General features: G+C 34.4%; 1 protein-coding gene across 1 annotated transcript; it reads left to right on the forward strand.

Moving 5' to 3' along the window:
• Window positions 1–2,322: 2,322 nt before the first annotated feature.
• On the forward strand, window positions 2,323–14,925 carry LOC310891468 (adhesion G-protein coupled receptor V1-like; the record flags this gene model as incomplete). Its single annotated transcript, XM_083853743.1, has 6 exons — window positions 2,323–2,328; window positions 2,671–2,775; window positions 4,181–4,294; window positions 7,183–7,748; window positions 8,954–9,224; window positions 10,023–14,925. 6 exons carry the CDS (start codon window positions 2,323–2,325, stop codon window positions 10,401–10,403), a joined length of 1,443 nt encoding a protein of 480 aa, XP_083709869.1. The 3' UTR covers window positions 10,404–14,925.
• Between the last annotated feature and the right edge of the window lie 852 nt (window positions 14,926–15,777).

Consider the following 15,777-nt stretch of genomic DNA (forward strand, 5'->3'; position numbering starts at 1 on the left):
TTCAAAGTACTTTTTTTTTTTTTTAATAAAACAAGTTTCTAAAAAAACCTCAAACCCTCCTTTAAGATCCTCTGGACTTATAGCAAATGATCTAACTTGAAAATTACATAGGTTAATTGTATTATTCTTAAAACACTGTGCTGATGTAATTTCAGTAGAAAACAAACCCACATGCTATTTTTCAGCTGTAAAACACACAGATGTCTTTCAGGTGAAACATGACAAGGTCCATCTTTTCTTAATTAGCCAATAAGGTAGGTTACCTTTGATTCGTTTGATAAGCATGGGGGCCAAATTCAATTCTTGTATTGCTCAAAGACTTACAGGAATAGAGAATGGCAAAATCTTGCCTGTTGCCTCTGATACAGAAGTACATACACCTTGCAGAAACAGTAACCAGTTGTGTGTTAAAACTGCTGCCCAGTCCTGGTGTTAGTCATCTATCTTTGCACAGTAAGAATTCATGATATGAAGATCATGTTGTGAATGGAGAATCTCCGTGTTCAAAGTGTACAGTGATCTACCTGTTATAAGCAGGAAATCTTTTGTACATCCGTATGGACTTCACTTACAGGAAAGGCCAACACACATTTTCACTTGTATCAGAGCACAGAAGACCATGAATAGTACTAAAGTGGAATTAATCCAGATTAGGAAATGTGTCCAGTAGCAATTTAAAGTTGTAATTTAAGTCATGTGAAGTGGTAACTACAAGTATTTTACCTCCTCTAGGGAAACAAACAAACAAAAAAGCAACCTCTATTATGGTAGACACACATAACCTTTAATACCTTTGTTATTTCTTTGTTAGTATCTTTGTTTTATATTTTGTGCATGGAGATCTATGTATCTGAAATTCAGAACTCTTGGTTTTTGAAATGAAACTTCTGAACTTTAAGAAGTTTAATTTCAAAAACCAAGAGGCATCCCTTTTAAAGTTCAGATCACCAAAATGTGTTTAACAGTAATTCGGGAACTGAGTAACTCTCTATATATGGAAATCAAGATTAAATGAAAAATAAGACCTAAAACCTTACCAGAAAAGCATAGGATATCAAGACATGATTCAGAGCAATGCTCTTTCTAGTGTTGGTTTCTTTTTGATTGATTAAACATAACTCTTTTCTACCAGATATGAAGGAAATGGTGATATGGAAGACAATACCTGAAGCATTCACCAACTTTAGAATGTAAAATTCATTGAATTCAGGAATTCTATCTGAAATGGCACGTAGTGTTATTGACTTCGACCTTTCACCATCCATGAAGCACACAGTCCCATAAGTTTCATAGAATTCTTCTCCTGGCTTCAGTGCAGAGTTATTATCAAACAACTGCCAGGTCAAAGAAACATTGCCGAAGTGTCCTCTGTGTCTCAAAATCCTGTTCAGTGATACAGAAAGAATGAGAGTCCTGGCAGGCATGCATCAGCGTTGAGTAGAAAAGGAAAATGTGGAGACTCCTTTTACTGTAATCTTCCTTACAGTAAGAAGTAATATACTATGTAATATAAAGTAAAATACTAATATACTACAACTGTTCCATGAAGCCTTCCTTTTAAAGGCAACCACTTTTGCAGTACAATTCTACTCCCGGAATACGTACTTTAGAAAACAGAAGTAGCATACGCAGGTCCATGCAGAATACTACTGTGAAGCTACACATCACTGTGTCTTGTAATTCCAATTTATAATAATAAATATGAATGCATAATAGTTCAGAAAGTTAACATTAAAAATTAATATACTTGGACACTCTTAGACAGGAAAGAGAATCATCTACATTTAACCACAAACGTTTCTCCTTTCAGTCATCAAGTCTACTTAAACTTTTTCTTACACTTGTATTAAATTAGAATTACATTCTGAATTACATTCAGTTTTGAAATGTAGCATGTAAACAAAGAAGTAGCTTCTGAATATAAACCTGTTCCTCTGAAGAGCAGGCACAGCTTCTTGCAGTAGGGTTAATTACCAATTACTGAGGGAACATTGTCATAATATATGCATTTTATAACACCCTCTGGGATAAGATGCTGTTGTTACTCCAGCAGATGATATTTGCAATAATACAGAGGTTGTATTAGTAGAACGAGTAGCTATGCCTTATTGACAGCATTCTGACAATATAATTTTGTATAGGACTTCTCTGAAAAAACATAAGAACATAAGAAAATGTTAGAGCCACAGTACTAAGCCAAGCTGCTTCTGGGATTTGTGGATATCTTCAAAATCTGTTACCTACAATAGCCTAAAAAAGTGACCAGTGACCTAAATGATTGTCCTGAGTACATTTATAGCTAGCTATCTAATAAACGACTTCATGATGGTGAAAACCTATTTTTAATGGGTGTAGGAGCTCCTAAAAATACCAGTGATGATATGTCAGTGCTTTGTGTATGTTGACTATGTTCATTTACAGAAACAAACAAACAACAACAACAACAAAAACACACAAATTGCATTACGTGATACATTTTTATCTGAAATCTTTTAAGGTTTTCATTAGCTGAACTAATTGGTTGCTAGGAAATGTATGCCATCAGTGGACTGGTTTGCGGATTGGATTAACTTGTCTGTGGGAGTTTGATATTTCTATGGTAACAGTTTCTTCATTCTGCTGTGATATTTGATCTGTGTCTGATTGTCTGTTCCTTTTCTTCCTCATTAGTCTGCCTTAATCACAGTGAATGAGCCCAGGGGCAGAAATGAATTTGTGCCGCTCACTCTAATTAGAGAGAGGGGAACCTATGGGACGGTCGTCATAACTTTTGAGGTGAGTTTATCCAAAAGACTTCATACAGTAGTCTGTTGGATTAAACTGAGAGGCTGTAATCATAATTTATTGAAGTGTTTGCAAAAGGGGAAGAAGGACAAAATACCTACATCTACATTAGGTAGATCTGTTTCATAAAAGGGATTCATATTAACCGTCATATAGAAAATACTGTAATTATCTGACTGTTTAATTGACTGTTTAACGTTAAGAGGTACTAGAGAAAACCGAGTATATTCTGTCATTTAGAAAGGTACGTGAGGCAACATCAGTATGTATTACTAGAAAATAATGCATATTAAGTATGTAAGAAGTGTCTTATCTAAGTTTTTTTAATTTTTTTAAAAAATATTTATTTTACATACAAATATTCAAGTGAGTCTTTAATGATTATCCCAACTTTGAACTGTGAGTGCTCAGGATTTGGTGAATTTCTGTATCTATAATCATCTGTATCTTGATCTCTATCTTGAATCCCCTGCAAATGAAGCTTTTGAAATAATTAATCATGTTGAATACTTATCCTGTTATTTACATATGTGATTTGAATGTGATACAATTACTGACTTCATTGCTTTCTTTTTCTTATCTAGCTCAGACTCTATTATTTACTTTAAAATTATATATAAAATCTTTCATATAGATATTTCTGTACTAGTTGCCTGGTCCTATAGGGTAAGGCTTTAATCTAGACCTCAAAGCTTTAGTCTAGACCTGTCAAAACCAGAAAAGCTTTGCACTGGATTTTATTAATACTAAATATAGCATGAATAGTTAAAGTACTGAATATGATTCTCTGTGCAATTTTTTGCAAATATGTTTGTTTTAAGGTACAGTAAATCTTACTCTCTGGACAATTACTTAGGTCTGTCTCACATCATTATATATGTATGTTGAAAAATAATTTACAAAATGTTCTAAAACCAAAAAATCCCATATGACCTTTAAGAGGCTTTGTAGTATTTTGAGTTTGACTGTTAAATTTAGTATCTTTAATATCACAAGTTAAGATAGAAGGGACACAAAACCAGTAAGTACTATTACTTTGTCTTGGAATTTATTATGAAATACTATTGATTCAAACTGAATTTGCATGAATATCCTTTCTGTAATATGAAAGAGTCAGTTATGCATCAGAATATACTAAAGAGTCCCCATAGGCCTATATGGAAGTAGTTTTCTTCCTCTTATTCTGGAAATACGGGATTTCTTCAGAGTGGTTGTTCTGACTTACACTGTCTGCCAGAAAAGAGCAGATTTTCACAACTGAATGTTCATGTAAGTTGTAAGTTGGAGATGGCTTGCATTTGTTATGCAAGTCACACTGCATATTGGTTATTGTACTTGCACTGGATTTGTATTCCTGCTTTATAGACTTCTCATCAGACAAATCAATTCTTTGCAGATAAAAGATGGTCCAAACCCAGCTGAAGAAGACCTAAGTCCAGCTAAGGGAAATATTACATTCACACCTGGGAGATCAAAGCTGATTTATAATTTAACAGTGCTTGATGATCAGGTAGGAACAAGCTGACTTCATCTTAGGCTTTGATACGTAGAAGGTTAACTGAAGTTCTGGAAAGACTTAGAGTAATAAGTTACAAAAAGGCTTGGCTTAAATAAGGTTAAAAGCAGTTCTATTTGATGAAGTGATGTTAAATTTTGGCTCTCTGGTCTATTATTTTTACTCTTTCCAAGCTCCCTCTTTAATTCTCATCAGTGAATAGTTTTAGTTTATGTGCATATCCTGGCTGAGCAGACATGTTATCTTTGTCACTAAAGAAAGAATATTACACATTGAAGATTCACAGGGAAAAGGCAGATTCAAAAATATTTTTTGTCGTTGTTTGTTTGTGGTTTTTTTTTTTCAAATATGTTTCAGGGTAGAAACATATTTGAAAAAATCCTAAAAATAGATGAGATTCCTGAAACAAACATGCAGTCTTGTGGAAAGCATGAATACTAGGTGATAATTAACATTTTTCTGTTTTCAGATTGGCCAATTGAAAAAAAAAAACAACACACACACAAAAAAACCAAACCAAAACAAAAAAAAACCACAACATAACTCATAGGTTGTGAGGCTTTCTTTTTATCTCAGAGTAAACAAAACATTCTTCTAATTTGCAACTTGTGATTTTCCTTTTTTCTTACCTGCACTTTTCTTTTGTGTTTTTCTTTTCCTTTATAATAAGCTTAAGAGGGAAAACTGAGACATCAAAATAAGTATATATGATACAAAACAACTTAGTAAGAAATTCATAAGAAAACAATAATGGTGAAAGGTGTGTGTCTCAGAAGTGAGCACAGAACTGTAAAGCAGCTTGTTTCCTTTTTACTCTTAGTTATAAAAAATGTCCTTCCACATTTCTACTGATACTCTAGTGTTAAGAGGCTGTGCCAACCTGGGGTGCTGAAGTGTAGAAACATCTCTTTCCAATTCAATGTAATATTTCAGTGACTTACACACAGAAATAAATTATTAGGGTCTTTTCTCTTGGGAGGATGTGATTTTATTTATTTTTATTCTGAGAAATGCTCTCAAACTTCTGTTTCTAAAAGTTTGATCTGTATTTGGTGTGTCTAGTCAACGTCTTTCCACTCTTTGAAAGTCTTTCACAAGTGTATGTGAAAGATGAATTTTGCACAAAAACCTTTATTGATGATGATGATGATAGAGTTCACAAGAATCCAGTAACACTACTGTCAGAACTTAATTTGAGCTTTTAGGATCTGAGTTAGGGAAACCAATGAAACAAGTATTTTTCTGAATTGTGCAGCCTTACAGAAGGTAGGGGACTGCAGTTCTGATTTCCACAGCTCTGCATTTATAGTACTTTTCCTGTGCAGGTTTCCTTTTTAAGTATAATTGCAACTTTAAGAGAAAATTAAAGAGGCAAGGCAGCACTGGAAATCATTTATACTATTATATTCGAAGTTTGACTCATGTATTTATTGGTCAATCATGATGTAATTGAAAGCTCCACAATGCCTTATTTATGTAGGATACTAAGATTTTATCTGCAACTAAAATGGCATGTACGTTCTGACTGTCAAATGCGTATTTTTGTACTGCAAGACAGTATATGAACTAGTGAACTAAAACAAGCGTAAGTTAACATCAATTTTAATAAGATAAAATAGGAAATAGTAGTGTAGGAGAGAGGTGACAGAGAGCTTGCAAATCTCACGCTGGAAAAAAAAACAAACAACCTGCATCAGTCAATAATATTATGCAAGTTTAAGTGCCACAAGTCAAACAAGGGACAAAATTGGCCTCAGCTACAAAGACAGCGGCGTGCATACCCTTTGTGCCCTGAAACAGGATCTAAGGGTGGCCAATTAACAAATGTGTAAAAAGAGAAGAAATATTGGACCACAAGGAATTCTGAACTTTTTTTGCTCAGTAAACAGAACTACATGGAAAGGATTCATCAGCCCTATAACAAAGCAATGCCATTAGTAACACATAAGCAATTTTGTTGTGGAATTTATCTCAGAAGCAAATAATACTGTTTTTTCTGAGAGTCCACAACAAGAATGAGATGTGAGGATCTTATGTAATATTTAAATATTTCCTTCTAATCTCTCTGTATTAATAAAATAATGATATTTTCCAGTTCAACAGACTTAGCCTATCAAGACTGGGGAATAAAATGTAATAATATAAAGTAAAAAATATTAAATTCTGCAATTCAAGGCTTATAAACCCTTCTTTTTTGTCTGCTGCATCAGTTATTAGAGACTAAAGAGCTAAAACTAAAGTGCAGTTCTAAACAAACCACATGTAGAAATGCCAAAGTCTAATTAATAGATAAGCATCAGCAAGCACATTCTCAGAGCTGTGACTGAAGCTGTGCTGGGAATGTGAGTCTGTCTGAAAGTAGGAACTGTTCTTTTTCCCGTTGAATAGGAACAAAAGGGCCAAGGTAGGTTGTGTTCATATGTTGTTCCTCTGTTCTTTCAGGCATGCATAGATGTAAAATGGTGTTAACATCAGCAAATAAAGATGTCAGACTAAATAACTGTCAGGAACACTTGTGTCCAAGCAGAGCAACTTCCACAAGTTGAGTTAGGATCTCCTCACACTCTCTAGTTGGAAAGATAGAGCTTCATCTGATTCTTGCCTAGTTTTTGTTTGCCCTTTTTTTTTTTTTGTCTTTTCCCACTTTTTCATATTTCCATAGCATAGAAGTATGTCTTAGAAAATGGAAACATTCAATTTTGAGAAGGGATTTTCAAAGTTGCAAGCGAGTTTCTTTTTGCCTGTTTATTTTAATGTGAAAAGGGTTGTAATGTTTATATTATTTCCCTTTATTGCTAAATATACATAACATATTTCTAAGTAAGTGTTCTGCATGTATTTGAAATGGGACTTACACCCTGTTGCTACTATTATTTTTCCAGATACCTGAAAATGATGAATTGTTTGTTGTTCATCTCAGGAGTGTGGAGGGAGGGGCTGAAATCAACACCACAAGGAATTCTGTTCAGATTAATATTAAGAAAAATGACAGCCCTGTGCGATTTGCTCAGAGCACTTACATGGTGCCTGAGGAAGTCGAAATGCTCACAATTCAAGTGATTCGTGGTAAGGATGACAGTGGAAAATTAATTGGACCTGATGAATGTGAAGTCTCCGTCAGTTACACCATCATAACTGGGAATTCAACAGCACACGCGCAGCTCAATTTAGACTTCCTAGATCTTCAGCCAAATACAACTATTGTCTTCACACCTCTAGTTCATGAAGTATATATGAAATTCAAGATCCTTGATGATGCCATACCAGAAATTGCTGAGACCTTCCAAATTATGCTCCTTAAGGACACGTTACAGGGAGATGCTGTTTTGGTTAATCCATCTGTTGTTCACGTCACCATCCAACCAAATGATAAACCCTATGGAGTGCTTTCAATCAACAGTATCCTGTTTACTCAAACTGTTATCATTGATGAAGACCAAATTTCAAGGTACTACAGATCTTCAAACAGTATCTCGTCATGTTAAGGGATTTGTTTGGCACTGTAAAGCATCCTTAGGATTTCACTGACAGTAATTATAAAATCAGTAGTGAAAAATTAATATAGAAATCACCTACTGTGTAATTATTATAAACGATATAGAATTTTCAAGGGAGAAAATGTCTAATTATGCAGAAGTATTTTAATATTTATGAACTATATATGAGAACTGTAAATATTTAATGACATTATCAAAATACTGAAAAACCCTTAATCTAAAAGATGGATCAGTGAAGTTGTGATGCGGCCACACACCCATTCATACAAGTGGAAAATATATTTCAGGCTTCCTTTCCCAGTAAATCTTTGTCTATACTGTATTTAAAGTCAGTCTCTGGTTAAAAAATGGTGGTGAGTGTCTTCTGTGAAGTACTGAATACCCATAGACTTCCAAAAAAGTTAAATACATGTAATTTTACAGATAAATTAAAAACAAATCTCCACACACATCTTTACAAGCAGAACTAATATCTATACAATATTGCCAGTTTTAGTAAAAATGTCCACTGCTAGCTAGTGATGGTGGTTCATCCCCAGAGAAAGAGGTAATGTATCAACCTATGATTTTATGAACAATTTCTAGTATGTAGAGCCCAGCACTTCAATATTCACTTTTTTTTTTTTTCTTTCTTATACACAGATACAGGAAACGTGACATTTCCATAATCACAAATATTGATAAATTATATTTCAGTGCATAGGCAAATAGTTGAGTCACTTTATTTTAAATAAAATCATTATTTAAACACTCATGCCTGACAATTGTATTTTGATATAGTCCATAAAACAGTGTAGAAATTTAGTTGAGAAAAAGTTTTCTGAAATTTAACATCTTTCCTGAGAAAAAATATAAACATGCCAACTTTCCTCTTCTCAGTATCTTTCTTACTGTAAACAAAATAAATTTTAACTAATGTCTTTAGATATATTACTCATGTCTTTATGTATATTATCTCATGAATAAGCAACCTGAGAAAAGTCTACTTCTGTGGTATGATTTCACAAATTTTAAGTCCTGACTCAAATGTCAGTAGCAGCAGTTAATATCGATTCCACTGAAGTCAGTATAAATCTTCCAGGGAACAGATAGCTAAGTAAACCGATATTAATTATAATTGCATGTTACAGATTTTTATTTTCATTCAAAACCACAGGTTTGAAGGGATCACGATCGTAAGAAATGGTGGAACACATGGAAATGTTTCTGTGACCTGGGTCATAACTCGAAATAGCAGTGATCTGTCACCTGTGACTGCAGACCTTGTTCCAGAGACCGGGGAGATACATTTTGATCAAGGACAGATGCTGGTCACACTTTCACTGACCATTATTGATGATAACATACCAGAAGAAGCAGAGCCCTATCTTCTGAAGCTCTTAGCTCATACAATACAGGGAGGCGCAGAAGTCAGCGAACCATCTGAGGTAAGTTTGATTTCAGAACTTGTTTTGAGGAGGTGATAGATAATAATTAGGGAGTAGGATTAGGATTAGGATCCACCAGTTTTGGTGGATTGGCTAAATTGAAGTAGTTGTGCTTGAGTTTAAGTGAAGCAAGCTGATGTATTCTCAGTATAAAGAGCCACATCCAAAGTCTTTGGCTTAACATATTTTATAAGGCCAGACCTATTTAATGCAGTAGCATTTAGCTTAGAATATTCCCATCATAAATATCATTGCATAACTGCTATCTTGATTGGTTGCTTGCTAAGAGAAGGTTGAGCATTTATTTTCACTTGCTTATTTGCTGTAGGTACTGGAATGTTTTACACAGAGTAACAGCTTCAAGAGGATGGCTTAGTGATTAAGACTAACCTCTGAACTTTTAAATAAGGGGTAATTAGCATTACTGACAATTCTGTGACTCAGGTCCCTACTTTGCTTTTTGAACATATGATTGGAATGAATTTGGTGAATTAAATGATTTTTTCACAGTCTGAAATATATTCAAATTATTCACTTTGGCTGCTGAACCAAAAATCAGTTATTCAAAGCTCATTCTGACATAGATGAGGCATAGCAGGAAAGTTGCTGCTATCAGTGGTGTGCTGCTTGTGCACAAGCAACACTTTGGGGCTGTCAATCTGATTTCTTTCTTGAGTGCCAATTCACTAACGATAAAAATGTATGATGACAGTCAGGACATACTTTCATGAAAACGTGAAAACTGTGGTGTATATTAATTGTAGCATTGAGTAAGTGATGCTGTTTTCTGTTTTGCAGCTTTTGTTTTACATTCAGGACAGCGATGATGTTTATGGCGTAATAAAGTTTTATCCTTTGGAGAATCAGAAGATTGAAAGTAATCCAACAGGACGCTTTTTATCCTTGAGTTTTGTAAGGGAGAAAGGAACAGTTGGAAATGTGCAGTTAGTTTATACTGCACTGTATATTCCAGCTGGAGCTCTGGATCCTGAGAGAGCAAAAGATGGCATTCTAAATATGTCTAGAAACAGCATCCTCCTGTTTCCAGAAGGAAAAACACATCATACTTTGAGTATACCAATAAGAAAAGATGCATTTCTTCAAAATGGTGCTCATTTCCTCATACAGGTATCTCAGCTGTTTTGTTTTTGTTTTTGTTTTTTAGCTTATTTAATATGAGGAATATGATTCAATAATTGATCCTTCCCCTTGACTGTAATTTAAATGACCATTCCTGTAAAAAAAAAAAAGTGCTTAGCTCTGAAGCAAAGATTTTCTTATTTAAAAAGACATCTTTCATAACTATGCTATAAAGTTTTCTATCCCTAATCATTAGTAATTAAACAAATTTTAAAACTAAAGAGGATTCAGGTACTAATCATGGAATTTATCAAAATGAGATCAGCGTTGTCTGTTGCTTGCCCCTTGAAGCATGTTTCTGCTTGGCCTCTGACTTGGAACGTGAAAAAAATAAGGTTCTTAAAATTAAATTACTGAAGCAGGAAAAATTTCAGAAATGACATGCAAGTAAATGTATCTTGGGCTTGATACAGGTCCTTCTCCAGCAGGTCATCGCCCAGCCTGTACTGATACTTGCGGTTGTTCCTTCCCAAATGCAGGACTCTACACTTGCTCTTGTTAAACCTCATCTGGTTTCTTCCTGCCCAACTCTCCAGCCTGACCAGGTCCCTTCCAACCCCTACAATTCTGTGATACTGTGATCTTTGCTCTTCCAGCTGAACTATTCTAAATTAAAAAGGGTCAAATATACATTATATATTATATGTATATTATATTGCATTTATATATAAATTTGTTAGGAGAACTTACTTTTTTTTTTCCCTGTATAGTTTTCTTCACTTTTTTCTTTCCTTTTTTTTTTTCTATCTCAATTTGTAAAAGATAACTTTTATCATCGTTGAAGGTGTTGATGTTATATCCATGAATTTCAAATTTGCCAGGTTTTATATTTTCCTTATAGTCTACCAAAGACGTTGTAATCACTTCTAAGACCTTTGAAAGATTTCCTCCCTCCACATCCTTCTCCCTACATTCTCTTACAGGAGGAATAATGAGAACAAAAAGTTTTGCCAGAATTATATTGTTTATCTAATATGCAATTTTATTTATTTATTTATTTATGGCATTCACAGTTAGATTAGGAATTGCCTTCTGAAATACTAGAACACGTTAGTATGTTTTATGATTGCAAGAGGTTTGAGAGATCCACAAAATTCTTAAATGTCTAATTCCATGTATTCAATGTTTTTTTTTTTTTTTTTTTTTTTTTGTCCTTTGACTGTAGTCAAGACACACATCTGATAAATATTTCAGAATGTTCAGTCATTCCAAGCACTTTGCCTGGATTTTCAAACTGTAGATTCCAATCTGTTTTTTTTTTTTTCTGTACTTTCTCCATGAACTATAAATAAAATCTTTGTTTGAAGAAATTAAATCAGAGGAGCTTTCCAGCTCAAATAATTAATTTAGAAACTCATAGAGAAGGAAAACACCACTATTTATCACTGTGACAATCCTTCTGCATCGTGAATAAATGATAATCTCAGTGAACATGTTTAGAATGAGTTGTACTTAGGCAAAATAAAGAATTGACTCAGGAATCAGCAGAGAAGCAAATGAAACTGTAGGATGAATAAAGGTACAGGAGATAATGTTAATGTGAGATATATTCCTTAGTGACACCTTCAATTAAATAACGTGCTGTAATCAGAGATGCGGTTTTTGGTATAGCTAGGAAGATTAACTCTGAAAATTAAGCTCATAAACTAATTGTTATTGTTCAAATAACTATATATTTTTTTCTCTTTGTACTGGTTTCCTTTAAAAGGTACTAAAGGAAACATTGCAGAAAGAGTAAAATCTCTGTTCTTTATTGATTATTACTTTATTCCAAAGGTACCATACAGGATCCAAATACAGCATACACTTTAAATAGAGCAAATTGTTTTGGCTGTGTAGTATTTCAGAAAGTTTACTGAGCTAATAACCGCACAATGGTGCACTTTCATCCTGTTAATTGCAGAATCGGGGCCTATGCTAGGAGAAAGCTCAGAAAAGAGGAGAAACAAACAGTGCCATCATCTGTTCTTCAGACTTTTGATAACAAGTTGGAATGGTTGAGAATCAGTTACTAAATACAGTATTTGTAAAACATTTCCATCTATCATCAGATAAATGTTCATGCATATTTCTGGGTGTTACTCAAGCAGTTGTGGAACAAAATATGATACAGCCCACATATTTATAGAGTTTGGTTTCAAGAACTGTAAGACTTTAAAAATCATCTTTTGAAATGGTGAACCATGATTACTATATGAATTTAAGAAAGGCCACTATTTTATCCCCAAAAAATAAAGCTTTACTCTATGATAACACCTGATAACTCCAAGAAAAAATGTCAGTGGGAGTTTATGCCCCAGTGAAATGTTCACAGAAATATATGCAAATCTGTTATGGAAACATTTATTGTAATGATGCATGTAGACAGAATCACATGGAATAAATAATATTTAAAGGAAATAATTAAACAGGCAAGTTCTGCTTTCCTTGGTGTGTCACTACTGGTGCTGGGCTTAGCGAGTGATGCTTCCCTTTTAAAGAAAAGGATGAAAAAAAATCTATTTCCTCTTAGTATCTATAATCTATCAGAAATGCAGTGACAAGTAAAATACAGTTTTGAAATACTGTACTGAATTTAAATTCTTAATGTGGCTCTGGTAGTTCTTAGATAGAGAATTCCTTAAAATTTTGTGGAGAGGAAAGAAAAGTGGATTATTATTTGGCTGTTTGATCAAGGGCTGTAAATTATTATGACTTCAGTGATTTCCCTAGATTTTTATCAATGCAAGACACAAAAAATGATGTTAGACAATTGCCTATGCTGCTCATCAATGACTGTTGTTAATAGCTCTAGTAATGTATCAGCTGATCTGGAACAGAGTCTCTCTCTCTGGCTTGATCTGTGTTTAATTACATACACTAACATGATTTGTCTGGGAGGTGTACCATTCTGCTGACAGCTCAACAATATCCACTTAATTTCTTTGACATGTCTACTTACAAATTTTTATAACAGCAGTGCTATCAGTAGGAAGAATTTGCTCTGGAGATGTATACTTCCTTTATATGAAAATTACTCTGAAATGTCAGAACTGTTCTGACTTGGTGCTGAGGCTTCTTATTTCTCACTTTTCTTTTACTTTTTCCTACAGCTGGAAGGAGTTGAACTGGTGAATAGAATTCCTCTAGTCCCATCTGTGAGTCCTAGATTAGGCGAAATTCGAAATATTTCTTTGAGGATTACTCCAGATATTGCAAATGGAGAAATAGGCTTTATTAGCAATCTACCGATTATTCTTTCTGAACCAGAAGATTCCCCTGCTACGCTGGTAAGTAAGCCTTTTTATATTGTCTTTTGCTATGGAAAACTTATTTGGAGAAGGTGGAGTTTGCTGTATTCAGTGTAGCATTTGACAATTAATGTGAGGAAAAGCCTTCCTGTAAGTTCTGTCTTATCCTAAATATTCTCTTCTTTAAAAAAAAAAAAAATGCTCTGAAATAATCTGTTACTGATTTCCAGAGAACTGAGATTGGTCTTTGCTTTCTGTGTAAGTATCTAAAACCAGTTAGCCCTTGATGCTCACACAGAGCAAAAGATACTGCAGTTAGTCTCTCTCACCAATTGCGAGCATAGTCATGTAAAGTAGGACTGAGACAAATCCTGAATAAGATAGATCATTTCCCATTCTCAAATTAGAACTGGCCAAACTTTTGTTTTTATTATTATTTATTCAAATAGTAATTTGCAAGGGAGTAATCGGTTTTGCATCTACTTTTGCAAGTCACAACAAATTAATGTGTTTCACAGGTTTCCATTGCATTGCATCGAGATGGGACTGATGGTCAAGCAACTGTGTTCTGGAGTTTGAAACCCTCTGGTCCCAATCAAAAGGCGGTAACACAGGATGATATAAGTCCTTTTAACGGCTCCGTGGTTTTCTTATCTGGACAAAGTGATACCACAATTAACATCACCATTAAAGCTGATGATGTACCTGAAATGAACGAAACTGTGTTATTAACTTTGGACAGGTATTGTACCCTATTCTCTATTCATATGTATCAGCTGCAGTACTCAATTTATGCATAACAGATTAGCACAGTGTTAATTACATGGTATTGCTTGCATTGTGTTGATATGTGTCTGAAGAAATAGTGGGCCCTTGTTTCAGACTGTGTATGGGTTCTTTGACTGGAGATCAATGTAAGAAACCATTTTGCATTTATTATCTAATGACTTAACTGTTTATATTTTCATGAAAATTCTGTATGCTATTTAGAAAGTTCTTTCAGTTTTGATCTTTTTTATAGCTCTTGGTTTTAACACTTTTTTTTTTTCGGAAAAATAATATTTAGTAAGATAATGGGAAAAACTAAAGTGAGAACTAAAAAGCAATGCAGAACTTTTTCTGTCAGAAAAAAACATTTATAACTTGGGTGTCACTGTAGAATTAGACTTGCAGTTTATTTGTTTGATCTGCATGTTCAATATTCCTTGATAATTAGATACTTCTGTCAGCTCATAGCCCCCAGAATATCCCAGTGTGACTATTATTGCAGTCTTCTGCTAATGAGAATGCAGTGGGGTTTCTGAAGCACAGTGTTCTGGTCTCCCTTCTCATCTAGTGGAGGATTTTAGGATAACAGGCTGTAAGGGCCCTCAGGTGATACTATTATCTGCATGTGAACACTGTTCAGAAAACTTAAATTAGTTTATAATCAGGAGTCTTTTCCCTCTTTGAGTTACTAACAAGAGTGTCTTGGCTATATCGTCTGTCCTGCTTCCCACAGCTCAGTTACATAAGTAAATACAGAAATACCACCACACGTGCTCTTGTATTACCTCCTATTTGTCTAAGGTACATTTTCCACTTTTACTGAAAACATACTACAGTGGTCTGCCAGCACCAGCTTCCACACTGAACATCTACTACTTACATAGTCCTTACCTTATGCAGAAGAAGTATTTTTATTCTGTACAGGAAGCGTAGGCTAGCTCTTAGATATCCACAACAGATATCCACAGTGATTCCACATTAGCAAACAATAGGCAAGAAGCTCCTCACGCTGTTGTTGATCACTAGAAGATCCCATTTCAGAAAACATGGTTTTCGAACATCTTTATGGCACACAGGGAAGATGTTATTCCTTTGCGGGATTGGCTTGCTTGATTAAAAGGTGGCTGGTTAATGCATGTAGTTCAGAACTAGTTATTTTATTCTACCTTGGCTACTCATTACATTAAAAAGGCAATCCTTTTCAGAATAAAAACAGAGACTATTGCAAGCAGTTCTCCGCTTTCTTTCTGTGGGAGAAACTGGTTTGTCTCAAGGAATTTTTTTAGAGTCTCTGGCACAAAGGGGGAAACTAGGATTAGAAATGATGGTTCAAGTTTTGAGTGTAAGGTGGCCAAGAATGCAGAGTGGTATTGAGGTAAACAAGTAAGTAGATAGAAGTAAGCAGCATGAAAGGG

Source organism: Anser anser, assembly GCF_964211835.1.
Source record: "Anser anser genome assembly, contig: HAP1_SCAFFOLD_122, whole genome shotgun sequence".
Classification (NCBI taxonomy): domain Eukaryota; kingdom Metazoa; phylum Chordata; class Aves; order Anseriformes; family Anatidae; genus Anser; species Anser anser.